We start from the raw sequence: 16,965 nt of genomic DNA, 5'->3' as shown, positions 1-16,965 counted from the left end.
GGTGGTGATGATCAGTACATTCAGTGATACCCCAAGATACTTTTGATGATTCCGCTTCTATGCCAACATGCCAGACTACCTACCTATCCAACCTTTTCACTAGTTGATAGGCAACCTAACATGCTTATACGCCCTCTTCCCACTCCCACTCCCATACGCCGCCGCAACCTGCCCATTCCCACTGATCCTATACTCATGAATCGTCAACCCCTCCAACCCCACCGGCCCCCGCGCATGCACCTTATTCGTGCTAATCCCCACCTCCGTGCCAAACCCAAACCGCATCCCGTCGCAGAACCGCGTGGACGCGTTCCAGAATTTACACGCGGCGTCGACGCCGTTGAGGAAGGTGTCGGCGACTTGCTTGGAGGCGGTGAGGATGGCGTCGGTGTGGTGCGAGCCGTGGGTGTTGATGTGCTCGATTGCCTCCGAGGGGGAGGAGACGGTGCGGATGGCGAGGATGAGGTCGAGGAATTCGGTCGAGTAGTCTTGTTCGGTGGAGGGTTGGATGTGGGTTTGTTCTGGGAGTGAAGACAGGGCCTGCTTGGATTTGGGGTCGCACTTCAGGGTCACGCCTTTGGAGATCAGAGCCGATGCTACCGCTGGGAGGATGCTGCTGAGGGCATCTTCGTGGACGAGGAGGGTTTCCAGGGCATTGCAGGCGGCTGGATAGTCTGTTTTGGAGTCGACGATGACGTCTACGGCCATCTTTGCGTCGGCGTCGTGGTGCAGGTATAGACTGCAGAGACCGTCGGCGTGGCCTAGAACGGGCATGTGGGCTTTCCTCTGGCAGTGTCGTACGAGATCGTTCGAGCCGCGGGGGATGACCAGGTCGATGTACTCGCTAAGCTCCAGTAGAGGATCAACAGCATCGCGGGTCGTGACGAGTTGAATAGAGTCGTTGGGTACTTGGGTCGATTCCAGTGCTTTGGAGATGACCGTCGCAATGGCTTTGAAAGACTCAGTCGACTCCTTGCCGCCCTTGAGGATTGCTGCGTTGGCAGACTTGATGGCGAGGGAGGCGATGTTGGCGATAACTTCTGGGCGAGCTTCGAAGATAATGAGGAGCACGCCGATGGGACATGTTTGCCGTTGGAGGATGAGGCCGTCGTCTAATTCGGTGTGGAGGTCGACTCTGCCGACTAGAAAGGAAGTCAGCCTACTTCAACAACGTCCAGTTGGAACCATATCTCAGTCCGATAAATAGCAGATTGATCGGCAAGTTCATAGAAGCAAATATACATACCAGGATCCGCCAACCCCCTCACATCCTTAATCCCCTGCAACATATCATCAAACTTCCCCTTCCTGCTCAAATCCAATCGCTTGTAAATGCTCGGATTAAGTTCGCCATTCTCAGTCGACTTCTTGGCCAGTTCCAGATCGGTCGCATTCGCGGCTAGGATATCTTCTCTCGCATTCGATAATGCATCGTGTATTGCGTCGAGTGCCGAATTTCGTGCGTCTACGGAGAGCGTCGCGAGGGTCCGGGACGAGGTCTTTGCGGCTTTTGCGGCGGCTTCTGGTGAGGCATTTGTGAGGGACATTGTGATTGATCTTTTAATGCGATGTTCTGGCTCTATGGGACAAATGTGGCTTGACTCAGAGATGCGAAGCAACGTCGGCAGAGGTTGATTTGACCGATCGGCGAAACCTCGGCTTGTCGGCGTCGCTCGCTAGGAAACTCTATTCTACTGTAGGGGTAGGTGAATACATATCTACAATGCTGCTTCCTGATGACTGACGAGCTCGAGTGCGCGCTGTGAACAACTGAAGATACAAATGCATTAAGTCGAATGAACAATAAAGAAGCGATTATTCATCGTCCCACCTAAACTCTCATATAACTAACTTTTGCCCTCCACATAGATTCTCTTTACCCCCTCCAGACCTCTCATCATCCGAACTCACTCCTCATCCAAACTTCACCTCCTTACCCGGGTTCGGCTGCGGAACGAGACCAAGATTCTGCAGCGCCGTCAAAGCCCCTTCCTCGCCGACCTCCTTGGCGATCTTCCCATCCCTCAGAGTGAAGATCGTCGTTCCCGAAAACCAGATCTTCTTGCCCGTATTCGGTTCAGCGAGTTCTCCGACTGCAAGGTCATGGAAGGCGACGCCGGTATGGTGGCCACCGCCGATCCATCTTCCGACCACGTACGGTCCGCTGGCGATTAGAGGATACTGATAGGCGTGGAATGAGAGGTCTGGGAATGCCTAGATCGAAGGATTTTCAGCAACAGACGTTTTTCTTGTCATTTGAAGAAAGATTTCTTACCTCTCGGAACTCTGTCAACATTTCCTTGGCTGCTTGCTTGCCCTTTCGAGGACCATGCATTGGGTAGTCGATGAGAAACTCCTCAGCGCACAGTTTGTCCACTACCTCCACATTGCCCTTGCCCCAGTACTGCTCAAAGTATTCGGCCACAACTGCCAGATTGGTAGATTCTTCGGCGGAAGGCATGATTTATTCGTGTTGATTTTGTTGGAAGACGTCGATTTGCTACCGACTTGTGATAAGACTGGCTGCATTGCATGTTATATGCATCGCGATTGGAACGTGCGGCAATGGACATTGCGAGCAATGTTAATCCTTGGCACGAACGTAAGACATCGGTAGCTGGGAATCTTTGCAAGGTTGCAGCCAATGTACCTAGTCAGCCTTGCAGTCGTTGGCCACTTCAACAGCAACTCCGATTTTGCTCCTGGTAATCACATATGAACTAGGCGCGGCCATCGGCATCGATTGACAGCTTTGAAGGACGCGTATTTACCTCGAGCTATCTGGAGACAGCTTGAAGACTCTGCCCCTGAGAGACGAGCGTCTGGAATCAGATTGCAAGGCATTCGTGTTGTCGCTTCCTTACAGCCTAGAGCCGTGGCAGTTCGTTCTGGGACTAAGGCTTCCAGATGTGTAGCATTCTGGCGTGTGGGTTTGTTATTGCTAGATTTCAAACCATGTTGAAGAACTTGCGGTGTCGGCACGACGGGACTTAGCCGGTCGGCGAGATCTCGACTTGCCGGTCGAGATGGCTTTAGCGAAACTCTATTCTCCTACCTTGACTTCACCTCCTCTTCGTGCTGCCTCTTCAAAACAACACACATACCATCATCGTGTCTTCTCGGTTGAATCGCTTAAAGAGGCTGCGGCATCATACTTCTTGATGATCTCCGAGTCAGCTTGCTCCTCAGCCAAAGATGCAACAACTACGGCACGGCACTCCAACAGTTTCAGCTCGGGCGGGTAGATGACTGCATCAAGTAACCCGTCTAGCGCAGGACAAACCTTGGAAACTTCTTTCTACCTGGATACACCCTGACTGCCATTGTCACATCATCTTGCGTGCGGCTGGAAAACAAACCTACGACGAGATGTTTCAAAGTATACAGCACCGAGATTCTGGTCCATGTGGGACTCTGAACTCAGCCTTACACACAAGCGAGGCTTACCAAAGCAACGCGCCCTCCATACTGCTGGTGGGAAGCGTGCCGACTCGACCTAGTCCAGCATCCTACGCTATTTCAACTTAGGGTCACCCCCCGTTGAACTTCGTCCGATGTATCAGACAAGACATGTTGTGCGGCAGCTGAAACGTGCTGGACTTGACATATATGTTCAGTGTCACCTTAACATGTCGGCTGATTTCAGCTAAGCCTTTTCGAAACCATGAATACTACATGGACCGTTCTCTTCGTTGTCTTTGGTGTGCTCGTTGCCATTGCGGCGCATAGCCTTGTCTCCTTGACTTTGGCGAGCCGTCGACCAAAAAGCTTCCCACCTGGCCCACCGACAGTACCGATACTGGGCAATCTCCCTCAGCTTCCTACGACGAAGAGCTTTGTGAAGTCTGCATGCCGGATGCAGGGAATGTCGTGCTTGTAAGGCTGACAGACGTTTATTCAGATTCCGTGAGCTTGGGCGTCAGTATGGACCGCTCGTAGGCCTGAAATTAGGGCCTCAGAATATGGTCATCTTGAACGACTACAAGGCGGTTCTTGAGTGAGTCAGGCCAAGTTCCCTTGCAAAGACGACACTTTAACGTATTCCCCAGTCTCTTCGACCGGAGAGGCAATATCTACTCAAGTCGGCCTGACAATCACATCGCAAACGACATCCTCTTTCAGAACCAAGTGCACGCCTTGTTCACCCCATACGGCGACAAATGGCGCCAACTTCGAAGAATCATACAAGAGCTTCTTCGTACCAGCGCCGTCGATAAACTGGTACCTCTCCAAACCGCCGAATCGACGCAGACATTGTACCATCTGCTACACGATCCCAATCGATGGTATGATCACATCCGACGTTACTCCATGGCCGTTATGCTGGCATCCATATTCGGGCTGCGAGGAGCAAGCTTCGATTCGCCGAGAGTCAAAACGCTTTGGGACATCACAGAGCAGAACACGGCCATCAATGAGCTGGGTGCGACGCCGCCGGTAGATATTTTCCCCTTCCTGAAGCTTCTGCCCGATTTCTTGTCTCCGTGGCGGATATGGGCTCGTAATATCCGAAAAGACTATCGTAAATGGTTGTTCGGTCTGGTCCGTGAGAGTAGAGAACATAGCGCTCGCCCCGACGCTCCGGATTGTTTCTTGGGTCAGATGTTTCGGGGACAAGAGAAGAATGGGCTTGATGACGAGGGTATTGCATACGTCGGGAGTTCGTTGGTAAGATGATACATGAAAATAGTATCGCACAAAGTCTCGAAAAGCTGACCGCAGTCTACCATTTTAGCTGGAGGCCGGCACCGACACGACCGCATCCACCATCCTATCGTTCCTACTAGCAATGGTCACTTACCCATCATGTCTAAGAAAGTGCCAGGACGAGGTAGATGCGAGATGTGGTACTCTACGCTCGCCTTCCATCGATGACCTCGATCATTTCCCGTACATTCGTGCTTGTATGGATGAGGTGAGGCGTCGATCTGTTCTGTTTTAAGTCTCGCACAACTAACAGGCTAGATAGACACTTCGTTGGCGTCCAGTAGCCGCAGGAGGTATTCCGCACACCCTCACCCAAGACGACCATTACGAAGGCTACTTCTTCCCCAAAGGCACAATGTTCTTCGCGAATACATGGTCAATCCATCGGAGCCAGGAATTTGCTCGTCCGGATGACTTCATTCCGGAGCGGTTCCTGAAGAACAAATTCGGCATTGATCAGAAAGCATCTGGAGACGCAGATATTCATCCAACTCAAGATGGCGGTGATGGACGTCGTATACACTATGTCTTTGGGGCAGGGAGGAGGATATGCTCTGGACAAAGAATGGCGGAGCACTCTCTGGTGACTTCACCCCAAATACGATGTCTGATTGTACACGATTGACTTCTGACACAATCTAGATGATCAACCTGGCAAAACTGGTCTGGGCTTTCAACTTCACTGCTCCGCCTAACACAACAATCGATACTAGTATCGAGACGGGATATGAAGGCGGATTCCTTGTTAATCCGAAAAAGTTTCCAGTGGACATCACGCCGAGGTCATCGGCACATGCTGAGGTCATTGAGCGGGAGATGAAAGACTTTACGCCTTTTCTTGACACATTTGGTAAATAGAGGGATACATAATATCTCCGGATACACTACAAAATCGCCATACCCCTGAGCTTCCCGTAAAAAATCGTTCATTCCGAGTGTTCCCTGAGTGTCCTTGGACCGATTCCACGACGGTTCCGGAAGAACAAGACATTCCTACCATCTCCCACAGCACCCTCAGTGTGTTCCACCCACTGACATACCCGAACGTTTCGGTATAGACTCTTGACAAACCCGACAGGTCCTCCCGCCACATCGGATCTATAGTGTCTTCCAAGGACTGGTTTGATGGCCTCGGTTGCTTTGTCGGCGTTATAGAACGGAATCGTGGACACGTAGTGGTGCAGCACGTGGGTCTCGATGATTCCGTGGAAGAGATGTCTGCCGATGAAGCCGAAGTCTCGATCGATCATGGCGGCTGCGCCGCGGATGAAGGTCCAAGAGGAAGATTGGTAGTGAGGCAGCGTGGGGTCGGTGTGTTGGAGAAATGTTATGGCGACTGCCAATGTACAATTAGCTTTGGGGATCTGACATAGAAGAATAAGGAAAGACGACATACCCAGCCAGTTGTTGACCCATAGATAAGGTACGAAGTACCATGTAAACACGTTGCTGAGGCCATACCTGTCGATCGCCAATTTGAGCAACGCTGCGGTTGCCAGAACTCCAACATCACTCAGCAGGATAAGTCTGACATCTCTCGCATCAAAGACCGGGCTGTTTGGATTGAAGTGGTTGACTCCATCGAGAAACCCATTCTGTTTTCCACGACCACGCCCTTCTGCCTGCCGCGCATGTTCATTGTGGCCAGTATCATTGGTCAAGAGGTAAATCGGCCAGCCGAACAGCTGTCGCGCCAGAATGTATCCAAGTGCATATACCGGTGCCTCCTCGGTAATCTCTGAAAGCTGCTCCACGGTCTTGCCAACACTGGCTGCGAATTCTGATCGCGTGCGAGGAACAAACACCATGTCCCGGTGCATGTGTCCTGTGCCTTTGTGGTGCTTGCCGTGTGAGATCTTCCATGAGAAGTATGGCACTAGGAGTGCGGAATGGAGAATGAACCCAACCGTGTCGTTGAGGGTCTTGTATGGCGAGAAGGCTTGGTGGCCGCACTCGTGCGCCAGAACCCACAGACCGGTTGCGAAGAGGCCGTTCAGGAAACCGTAGAGATTCCAAAGGGCAGCACGGGCCCAGAAGGAGGAGATGAGTTTCTCTGTGATCAAGGTCTTTGCAAGACAGAATGTGGCGGAGATGAGAAGGATATCGCGAAGGACGTAGCCAAAGCCGCGAATGGTGCTCCGCTCGAAGCATTCGGGTGGGATTGCGTTTCTGACATCCTTGATTGTGAAGTCTGGTAGGTGGAACTCGTTGCCGTTGGTATCAAGAAGCATTCCGTAGGGTGCGTCCGAAGGAGCTGCTTGCTGCTCATCCAAGGGATCTGTCCTGGCTGGTACAACGGTCTTCAATGTTACTTTTGACATTGTGGGGGATGTTGCTGGGGAACGTTGAGGTGTGTTGGAAGACGAGTGTTGGCCTGACGTACGAGACAACTTATATGGCCATTGTGATGTGGCGTTGCTAAGGGCATCTCATGCGTTTACTTTGCACCTGACACCTGATCTTTGCGTTGAGCTAACAATCCAGTCATACAGACCCTTAAAAACAGCACAGCCTCGTGCGTAGCACTTCCAGCGGTCGCTGTCTTTCCCAGCCAATGGTTGATTGGCAGAGGAAGCGGTTGAGCCCTGCAATAGCACCATGGGCCAGAGCACAAACACGTTCAAAGCTGGACCGCATGACAGCGTCATTGAGCCTGCGTGATTCTAGTTGATGATTTCAAAACAGCATGGGACACGAACTTGACGATCAAGGCCATGTAGTCCTGGCAAAGCAGCATGGGGTGTAGTCACATGCAGATCGAGATCAACAAGCCTTGCTTGGCCAGAATGATTATTTGGCGTTGATGAGTCTTGTGGCAACGAAACTCCTGGCAGCCTCATGCAAGACTACATGAGCCTTGGCTTGAGGTTTCACCAAGCTTGCGGAGCCTTGGGATGATGATGAGGCGGCGAGGGAATGTGCGAGAAGATCGAGACACTCAGGGACGTGGGCAAGGCTGTGGCCAGGTACGGAAATTGCGGTGCAGAAATTGACTTCGATTGCTAATAATTACTATGACGATTGCTGCAAGTTGGCTCTTAACACTGAAAAAAATTGCATTCTCCTTTGGCTTTCACTCACTAAGTCAGTGTATCTCAAGATCGAGCATTAGGAGAGCTGGAAGAATAGTGAATGTCGAGTCGAAGCAAAAGTTAAGCTTGCAGTCCATGAAAAAGTTCCGGTGGAAATCTGACGTAGAGCAAAGGGGATTCAGCACCAGCTCAAGTCCAAGATGTTCTTTTCATCGTACAAGGCATCTTCCGACAGGCTCCAGGACCTCTGCCTCCAGCTCCAGCCTGACGGGGTCTAGTTTGCGAGCTATCCGAAGGCCCTTCAACTTGCACGAGAGCTAGGTGGTAGCTTCCACATTGTGACGCTCTACTAAGCCATTAACGTTGTAACGCTCTGCTAAGCTGCTCACGTTCGCAACGCCCTACTACATCGTATGGAGTGCAATCTTAAAAGTTGCTGATCAATCATGGACTTTTCACTCGTCACCGTCTTGTTCGAGGAGGCAATGGACGGGATGTGAACATACCTATAAGACACTAAGTCGGCTTGTGGATAGCAGCTTTTGTCTCATCCAACACCACCATATCACCCTGTACAGACACCCTAAACAAAGATGATACCTCCTACTACCGCTCAATGGATCATTGAGTGTGGCAATGCAAAGACAAAACAGCCCCAGCCTCATCGAGCAACTTTGAACACATCGACATTCGACAGCCTGAAACTGCAGAAAGACGTTGCAATACCTCCACTACAACCAAATGAGTGTCTGATCAAAGTCCTGGCCGTCTCCCTCAACTACCGCGACATTGCCATTCCGCTGGAAAAATTCCCAAGTCCAGCTCGAAGCAGCTATGTACCTACCTCGGATGGTGCAGGTATCGTCGTTGCAGTTGGCGATCAAGTCACACTTCATCGTGTCGGAGATAAGGTCTGCACGCTCTTCACTCAACATCATCAAAAAGGACTCTTCAAGATCGCCATGAAGAAGTCGTTCCTCGGAAGCAACGTTGGTGGACCACTTCGGCAGTACGCAGTGTACACCGAAACAGGGCTTGTCCAGGTACCTCAATCGATGAGCCTTATCGAAGCTTCGACTCTGCCTTGCGCAGCTCTGACGGCATGGAATGCCCTCTTCGGCCTCGAAGGACGCAAGGTATCTCCAGGAGATTGGGTCCTAGCACAAGGCACTGGAGGTGTAAGTCTATTCGCAGCACAACTGGCACTAGCAGCAGGCGCCAAAGTCATCCAAACAACCTCCTCCGACTTCAAAGGCGAGAAAGTGAAAACTCTCGGCGTGCACCACATCATCAACTACAAAACCGACGCTTCTTGGGGCGCAACCGCAAAGACTCTCACCGGCGATGAAGGCATCGCTCACGTGATCGACGTCGGCGGCGAGGAAACCATCACTCAGTCCTTCGCCGCCGTCAAGGAAGAAGGCGTCATCTCCGTGGTCGGCTTCCTAGGCAATCCAGACGGCCAAAGCAATCCGGATCTTTTTGGGAAGATTTTCGGGCAGGTAGCCATTGTTAGGGGCATTGATATTGGGTCCCGGGAGCAGTTTGTCGCCGTGTGTAAGTTTATGGAGAGGCATGGGAATCGGCCGATTGTGGATGAGAGGGTTTTCGGCTTTGAGGAAGCGAAGGAGGCGTTTGGATATTTGAGGGAGCAGAGGTTTATGGGGAAAGTCGTGATTCGTGTTGCTGATGATGACAATTGATCTGATATAGCATAGAGGTATACTCCAATGCAAATTCTACCCTGTAACTATGTGGGTATGCTGTCAGGTGGAACGGGTTACCTTGAGTTGTGGGGCTGACTGGTGTGCTCGTCCAAAGGCTTTGGCGACTTTCCAAATGCTTGCTGTTTCAACACTTAGTAGAAAGCGGAGGTCATCAAAAGAAGGAGACCACAGCCCGTAAATCTTGAAATCTCTCCTCGTTGAGCGCATCAGCGCAACACTTGCCGATGAGGCTTAGCGGCGCTCCGTCTGTCCGTTTTGGGAACTAGCGTCTTTTGAGTGAATGGTTTCAACCACTAGCCATTGAGAATGATCGTTACATATATAGCACCAGCAATCTGGCTTCTGCAGAGAAGCATGATCAAGTCGCGAATGTTTTTCCTCCAAAGTCCCGAAGAAATACAGCACTACAACCCAGCTCACCGTACTGAGACATTCTATACAGACGTCGAGAGCATGATGCAGTCCATTCCAGCGTTAGCTTCCCTCTCATATCTCGACAAGGGGAGGCTGGACTAATTTAAAATAGGCCAAATCACCCACCCGTTGCAGTACCTCAAGTCTCAGCGGGCCCTGGTATGCCTTTCGCACGCTGCTATAGTGGATGCTTGATGGAGCATGGCATTTCTGTAAGACACTATTCGGACCAAAACTTCATTTGCTGATTTTTCTATTAGATGGGAGACTTCTTACAATTCATCGGCGACTTGAACCAGGCATCAGCCGCCGACCCAACTTTGCAGAACGTCCAGATAGCTTCGGCCTTTGCTCCTTTGCTACAGATACCAGGTGGCCATCTACTCAAGATGGGTATGAAAGCAGGCTCGAAGGTCGGACAGAAGTACATTACGAAGAGTAGAGGGGAGCATTTTCTGGAAGAAGCCAATAGAGCCTACTTCCGACCAAAAGGTCTTACGGTGGGCTTTGGACACCATTGAATGTGTAGTTCAGATTGTCGACTAATGAGGTGATAGGCATCAATCATCTCGACAGATGAGCTTCATTCAAAGTTACATGTCACATACAGTCCGCAAAATCACCAATACACTGCTGAAGGAACCAGTCTGGCTGAACGGCAGGCTTTAGCATTATCAAGCTACATCGCACCTTTAACATTCGACGTACCCACTTCAGCAAGCTCGACAGCAACAAAACAAGAACGAGAAGAAGTCCATGTCCATCGACGTGGCAGATCATCACGGAGGCAACACGAAGCCGGTCGCGGTCACCACTCGAGACTCGCTGAGAAGAGAGAAGCACGTGCCGAACAGAGGCAGGAAAAAGAGGTCGCGAAGCTGCATTGGCTTATGCTGGAGGAGGTTCACAGTGCCACCTCTCTGGGCTCGACGGGAAACCCTGATTTGCCATAAACAGTAGTACAGTGCCTCAACTCGTCTTATCCACCAGAAGGCTTCTCCAGATCATTTAAGAGGCCTGCTCTCCTGAATCCACCGTTGATTCCACAGTTCTTTGCCAATGCTGCGGCAGACATACGCAGACAAGTGGAAATGCCTTGACTGCTGATTCATCAAAGACCTCGGGCTTTCCCAGCTCGGTTTCCAATCTCGTGCTCTGAGGTCCACCCTTATGCCAATCCCCCAGCCATCGTCCCATATACTAAGGGCTTTGATCATATCTCCGCGGTTGAGCTCGAACTCGTCTTGAGCACGGGGGTGGTATGGCCAGAGCACTGAACCGAGATCGTCGCGCTTGATGTTGTCTTGTGAATAGTAGTCTTTGATCGAAAGAAGCTGCTCGCTCCGGTCTTCAGCCTCCGCTGACTCTTTCTTTTCTTCAGGGGGAGGTTCCTGCTTTGTCAATTTCGGTGGGTCAGGCTGAGCAACTGGAGGTGGCGGATAGAGTTGAGGTATGGCCTCCACATTCGTCTCAAGAGATTCCATCGAGCCCACCCTTCTTATGATGGGGAGCGAGACAGCCGATCCACCACTTGGTGTGGCTTCGTTCCTTTTGCTCACAAGTACGTCGCTCCTGGCACCCAACCTCAGCGTGAATCTTTTACCAAGGGTTTTCATTTTCTCACTCGTCCCGGTGGCTTTCGGCTCCTTTGTCTGTACGACAGTGCCGTCTTGCTTTCTCTCCAATCGCTCGAGCTTCTCGGGGATTTGTAGGGTAGGGTTACGAGCCACGGGTCGAAACGAAATGTCTCCTGGGCTAACTTCGAAAGCATGTACGGCTTCAGGGGCGTGCTTCCTCAAAAGCGCTTCAACACGCAGTCTGCCACGTATTCCAGTCTCTGTTATGATACTATCTTGACCAGCCTGGAGTCCCGCTTGTAAAGCCAACCCAACTGGCTCCAGTCCGCTCTCGAGTAACCGAGCGCACAGCAACAGGTCGGCTTCCAGCTTTGAGGCATTGACTCTGGATTTCGTCTTGGCATCCTCTGTCAGAATGGAGGTGATGACGCTTGAGAGCATCCCATCTGACTCTGGTGCAATCGAATACAGATGTGCGTCTAGCTCTTCCACAATGAGCGCACTGCTGGGCCGCAGTTCATCGTGCGAGTTCAGACACTTGCGCACAAGGTGGGCGAGGCACACTTCCAACGATGTCTTTGTTGAGACTTTACCAGCGTCCTCGATGGGACCAAGATCGCAGAGTCTCTGGAACGTTTCTGTGATAAGTGTTTAGCAGTGGTATATGGGTAAGTGTGCGTTACTCACCCCCAAGAGCCCAGATGTCGCTTTTTATGGTAGTTCGCCGTGGTGACATGAGCCTATGTTGTTCCTGGCGGACAAATCAGCATATGCGAAGGCACTCAATGGTGCCCACTCACCGGTGTCACAGTTTGACATGGATCTCTCCTTTCCGTCGGGTAAACACGAAGACTGCGACGCCTTCAACTCATTGCTCGTACAATATCCGATGAATATGACTTACTGTTCGCAGGTTGATGTCGCGATGCAGGACTGGGTGCCACTCTCCTGATGTCGCAAACGGAGCACGCGCCACCTCCAGCTTGTTTTGGTACTTGCCTATATCATGATGGAGATAAAGTAGCGCTTGCGCAACCTGATGCAAGACCAGCGCACACTCTCGAGTGCTAAGCCGCTCTCCGCCACCACTTTCGAATTGGCTCAAGTCGCCACCAGGGCAATACTCTAGATAACATTCAGCACGATCTTCTACATGACTGACAACCTCAAAACGAAGCCTCACGAGAGTTCAAGAAAATGTTACCAGGTTTCTACTACATCTCCTCGCACGGCAACAACATGTTTGTGACGCTGTGACTAGACATCAATCCTCAGGAATGCTGTGGCGAAACACTGAAAATGCTGTGGAAGACGCAACGCCCGCCAGACGGCCGACTTATCCTTCGAAGCACGGATATATCGGATATATACCCGGCCATGGATTATTGTCGCCTCGAAAAGACGAGCCAATCAAGCCAATGACGAGTGAGTTCCCTTCCACTACTTACCGTCCGCTCGCTCTTCCAAGACCGCAAGGCAATGGCCCGTGACTCGCGTGTTATCGGGGGCGGTGCTGTCGTTTATACCTGGCATCTCCATGTATTCTCAATGTTACTGACACCGGTTCCGACAGATCCAAACGACGCACGCAAACGCGCAGTGCTGTGCATTAACTCCCAGGGCCACCCGTTTGTGAGCATGCATGCATGGATGACAAAACATGCGCTAGTGTCCAATCCGTTTTCCACACCACAAATGAGTTTGGGCCCAGTGAATATGCTCAGGCAACCACTACAAAGAATCGTCGCGCAACGCCTCAGCGCTGATTGCATGAAACAGAGAGGCATGCTGTGGGAATGCCGAAACTCTAGATTGAACGGCACGCAAGATCAAGCAACAGGCAGCGCAAAGCAGATTGGGCCCAGCCATATGAGCGACGGCCTGCAGGTTCCCCTGACGGTAGCTGACGAACACCGACCATGCAAGCTAAAGCCCATTCCTGGTAGTACTGAAGTCACCATTGGGCATGCCATGGCGGCTACCGAACTGTCCGATTTCTGTCTGGCCACAACGCATGGCTGTCGCTCACTACATGGCGTCTTTCCGTGGCAAGCTCGCTTCCGGCATAACATCTTCACCAAATGAATGTCTCGCCCGAGCGACTATGTTCGCTCAAAGAAATAAATCGGACGTTCGACCTGTCCACGTTAATGTTTCCAGCCGTGATTACAGAATACACCCTGTGTCATCGTTTGGCGTAGCATCAGTCGCAGAGCAGCCTGTCTTCTCTGGATCAAGTCTGTTGGCCTTAAATCCCCTCGTGCGCCAGCAGAGCAGAACAGATCTTTCCTTCACTTTGACATCTCATCCCACTCCCTTCAGACGCACCTTCATCTCACAACCCACTCGCAACTATCAGTCTCTTGCACTTGCACTTGCTTCCTTCTTCGCATCTTCCTCCTCACCAGCACTACCCCTCAAACGACATCGATCATGGCTACCATCCCTCTACCAGACATGCTCGACGACATCAACATCACTTCTTCGAGGCCCTCTAGCCGTGAGGTCTCACTCGCGGGCTCAGACGATCAGAGTCCACCCATCTACACGGTCAAACTACCGAGCACCAAATGCTCAACACGAACAGCCCTTCCATACTCCGAGACATCTTGCAGATGTAAGTCCTGACCTGGATCTCTTCTCGTCGAAGCATCAAGCTAATTGTCTCAGTGTATCGGATATCAAGAACGACCTCTTCATCTTCAAAAAGGACCCCTCAATCAAGGAGATCGGGTAAGCGTGAGTCTCTCCAATCCATAAGATTGTCACCACTTACTGATCGACTCAGCGTGGCCGACGTGAAGGCCGAAGTTCTGCTTCTCAAGAAGGCGAATGAAGTCACGATAAAGATGTGAGTGAAGCTGTTGCTTCACCATTGTGCTCTTGGCATGGCTGACCTGTTCCAATGTGGTGGATGTCGCGGAAGCTACCAACGTTGAGCACATCGAGGAGTTCATCTCTATCCCGGAGACCCCGGATAGCAATGTTGTCTACAAGCTCAGCGATGGTCTCTTCAAGACTCTGAGCTTCCTCTCCATCTCCCACTTCGCCGACAATCTATCAGACCTCCACGTCTCCGAGGCTTCCACTCACGACATTTCTCAAGCCCTGGCACACTGGTTCTCTTTCTGCTCGGAGGAACTTTCTGGCCGAGTCACGGAGGATCAGTGGGCTGTCCTGAATGCTCCTCATCGTCGCTATGTGTTCCTGGCGATGCAGACTTGGACCTTGCAGCACTCAAACGTTCCCACTGTATCCATCAACCAAGAGCCAGGCTGCGAGCGTCCACTTGAAGTCGAGATGAGTAAGTCCACAATCAACCTTGTGTCGTCTCCGCATACTCGTCCCGTGTGCAATGTGAGCGATGTTTGAGCTGATCCTCAACAGATGTTTCAATGTGTCAAAACGGTGCTGGGGTTAAGGTGGAGTTTTCGTTGGCTTCAAAGAGAGCAATGAGGCGTTCAATCGAGTCATCCTTTCTCTTCAACCGAGAGCTGCCGAAAGGAACGACACTGCCAGTCCAGCTACATAGCGTTATCAAATGTGTGGACGGGTTTTCGCCAGGCGTTGGTGTAGGTACTTTCTTGATGCTGTCCCGCTTGCTTGTTGTCCCACCCTTCCTGCCGGGGCTTATTCAACCCGATCGTCCAATGACCACACTAATTTTCTCGGCTTTGCTTATCTGAGGCCGACGCAAACGTCGTCAGGCTCAAAAATGTTCTGCTAAGACGGACCAAGGTCTTGCTGCCTATAAATTCTTGTTACACCACCGTCTAGCTGGCGAACGCTCGTTGTTGTCTTTTGAAATAGTCGTCTACAGAAGCATGCCTTGCGCCTCAAATGCCATCATCATAGGCGGCGGCATTGCAGGTTTATCCTGTTCTATCGCCCTATCACGAGTCGGAGTCTCATGCGTAGTGCTCGAGCGCGGCAACCCAGCCGAAGGCGCCTCGATCGGGGTCAGTGGACAAGCAGCCAATGCAGCCGAAGAACTCGGTCTGTATGAAAAACTCTTTCAAGCAGGGAGGCACATCGACAGAAGCTACAGTGCCCTGGACCTGCGCGACACAGACGGGGACATCATCTCAAAAGCCCGCAGCGACCCTTACGGCCCAAACTCGAAAGAGACTGTGTGTATCTACCGCCCGACGTGGATCCGGATCATGACTGAGACAGCCTCGGAGCTCGGCGTACAAATACGTCCTTTGACGACGTATACTGCCATTGACAATCGTTCAGACGGTGTGACAGTAACAACTACACACGGTGAAGTTCTTGAAGCAGACATCGTGATCGGCGCCGACGGGCTGCACTCTGCCGTCCGCGAGCTTCTGTTCCCAGACCACCCTCCGCTGACTTACTCGGGTCAGCTGAGCATTCGCTGGATGGCGCCAGGCGCACAGGTGGACCCAGAGTCTTGGTACACCAGCTCTCAAGGCCGACTGAGCTTCTACTGGCTCCCCGAGAACCTGGTGTACATTGCATCTGTGCTCCATGCTCCCGAGGCCAAACATCTCAGCGCCGACGAGGTGCGGCTGCGCTTCACGAAACTGCTCGACTCGTTCTCCGCTCCTGCGCTGAAAGAGCTCCGGAGCAGATTTGACCAACACGTCGAGCTGATCGCACGCAACTACTACTGGATCTTGCTCCCGGACCCCTGGTTCCGACACCGCGGCATCTTAATTGGTGATGCGGCGCACGCGACCACCTCGCACATGGGTCAGGGCGGGGGCATGGCCCTCGAAGACTCGGTTGTGCTGGCTCAATGCATTCGGGATTCGAGCAGCCTGGAAGAGGCTTTTGGGGGTTTCATGAAACGACGCTTTGAGAGGGTGAGCACGGTTGTGAATGCGAGTGTGCAGCTGTCTAGACTTGAACAACAGGAGGATTGGTCGCCTCAGGAGAGAATGGTCTATCGTGGCAAGGCTATGGCTGCTATTTCAGCTCCGTATTAAAAGGGCGTGGCATGCGAGCTTGGAAGAGAAGGTGCAACATGGGGTCAGTCGGAAAAGTTGGTATTCGGGCTTTTACCTGACGCAATAACATGGCCAGGGACAATGAGAATGATAATGGCTTTCTCTAAATCACGACTCTCCAACAGATCATGTGGCTTCTCAATTCGAGCTAGATATTCTTTGACGCGACATGGCTCTGGCATATTGTAATAACTCTACCTTGACTATTGGCCATGAAGCTATGAGACATGCTGTGCGGAAATGTGACTAGAACAAAGGCCTGGACGATTACTCCACGTTCGCCCTGCATGACGTCCCCAGCTCGACATATCATCTGCTGTATGAGGATCGGGGTGTCAAATTTGCTTCCACAGCCTAATGGGGCCCGCGGCCGGGTGAGCTCACGTCCCACGGCTCTACGGCTGCACGGCTGCACGGCTCCACGGTTCCACGGTTCCACGGTTCCACGTCTCCAAGTCGGCTTTCCCACAGGCGCACATCTCTGGTCGACACTTAGTTTTCAGACTCAAGCCCAGCTCTGCAACTCTCTGGA

General features: G+C 51.8%; 8 protein-coding genes across 8 annotated transcripts; 4 read left to right on the top strand and 4 right to left on the bottom strand.

Annotated features, from left to right (window-relative positions):
- Window positions 1-99: 99 nt before the first annotated feature.
- Window positions 100-1,547, bottom strand: M409DRAFT_35255 (uncharacterized protein; the record flags this gene model as incomplete). Its single annotated transcript, XM_033810363.1, has 2 exons — window positions 100-1,142; window positions 1,247-1,547. The coding sequence occupies 2 exons, from the start codon at window positions 1,545-1,547 to the stop codon at window positions 100-102; spliced, it is 1,344 nt and encodes a 447-aa protein (XP_033675132.1).
- Window positions 1,548-1,914: 367 nt separating this feature from the next.
- M409DRAFT_16504 (uncharacterized protein) lies at window positions 1,915-2,461 on the bottom strand (the record flags this gene model as incomplete). The annotated part of the gene is made up of 2 exons (XM_033803649.1): window positions 1,915-2,214; window positions 2,276-2,461. 2 exons carry the CDS (start codon window positions 2,459-2,461, stop codon window positions 1,915-1,917), a joined length of 486 nt encoding a protein of 161 aa, XP_033675131.1.
- A 1,203-nt stretch (window positions 2,462-3,664) lies between these two features.
- M409DRAFT_35217 (uncharacterized protein) lies at window positions 3,665-5,565 on the top strand (the record flags this gene model as incomplete). Its single annotated transcript, XM_033810360.1, has 6 exons — window positions 3,665-3,843; window positions 3,902-3,997; window positions 4,050-4,668; window positions 4,736-4,915; window positions 4,970-5,290; window positions 5,350-5,565. The coding sequence occupies 6 exons, from the start codon at window positions 3,665-3,667 to the stop codon at window positions 5,563-5,565; spliced, it is 1,611 nt and encodes a 536-aa protein (XP_033675130.1).
- A 68-nt stretch (window positions 5,566-5,633) lies between these two features.
- M409DRAFT_35333 (uncharacterized protein) lies at window positions 5,634-6,938 on the bottom strand (the record flags this gene model as incomplete). Its single annotated transcript, XM_033810376.1, has 2 exons — window positions 5,634-6,043; window positions 6,104-6,938. The coding sequence occupies 2 exons, from the start codon at window positions 6,936-6,938 to the stop codon at window positions 5,634-5,636; spliced, it is 1,245 nt and encodes a 414-aa protein (XP_033675129.1).
- Window positions 6,939-8,332: 1,394 nt separating this feature from the next.
- On the top strand, window positions 8,333-9,442 carry M409DRAFT_49098 (uncharacterized protein; the record flags this gene model as incomplete). The annotated part of the gene is made up of 1 exon (XM_033811140.1): window positions 8,333-9,442. One exon carries the CDS (start codon window positions 8,333-8,335, stop codon window positions 9,440-9,442), a length of 1,110 nt encoding a protein of 369 aa, XP_033675128.1.
- Window positions 9,443-9,820: 378 nt separating this feature from the next.
- On the top strand, window positions 9,821-10,401 carry M409DRAFT_49097 (uncharacterized protein; the record flags this gene model as incomplete). Its single annotated transcript, XM_033811139.1, has 3 exons — window positions 9,821-9,939; window positions 9,993-10,092; window positions 10,141-10,401. The coding sequence occupies 3 exons, from the start codon at window positions 9,821-9,823 to the stop codon at window positions 10,399-10,401; spliced, it is 480 nt and encodes a 159-aa protein (XP_033675127.1).
- Window positions 10,402-10,659: 258 nt separating this feature from the next.
- Window positions 10,660-12,996, bottom strand: M409DRAFT_49096 (uncharacterized protein; the record flags this gene model as incomplete). Its single annotated transcript, XM_033811138.1, has 5 exons — window positions 10,660-10,819; window positions 10,958-12,095; window positions 12,145-12,208; window positions 12,362-12,582; window positions 12,906-12,996. 5 exons carry the CDS (start codon window positions 12,994-12,996, stop codon window positions 10,660-10,662), a joined length of 1,674 nt encoding a protein of 557 aa, XP_033675126.1.
- A 1,031-nt stretch (window positions 12,997-14,027) lies between these two features.
- Window positions 14,028-16,412, top strand: M409DRAFT_16499 (uncharacterized protein; the record flags this gene model as incomplete). Its single annotated transcript, XM_033803648.1, has 5 exons — window positions 14,028-14,074; window positions 14,128-14,190; window positions 14,246-14,308; window positions 14,439-14,761; window positions 15,376-16,412. The coding sequence occupies 5 exons, from the start codon at window positions 14,028-14,030 to the stop codon at window positions 16,410-16,412; spliced, it is 1,533 nt and encodes a 510-aa protein (XP_033675125.1).
- Between the last annotated feature and the right edge of the window lie 553 nt (window positions 16,413-16,965).

This window comes from Zasmidium cellare (genome assembly GCF_010093935.1).
Source record: "Zasmidium cellare ATCC 36951 unplaced genomic scaffold M409scaffold_1, whole genome shotgun sequence".
In the NCBI taxonomy this organism is placed as follows: Eukaryota; Fungi; Ascomycota; class Dothideomycetes; order Mycosphaerellales; family Mycosphaerellaceae; genus Zasmidium; species Zasmidium cellare.
This window is presented reverse-complemented; position numbering and strand designations above follow the sequence as displayed.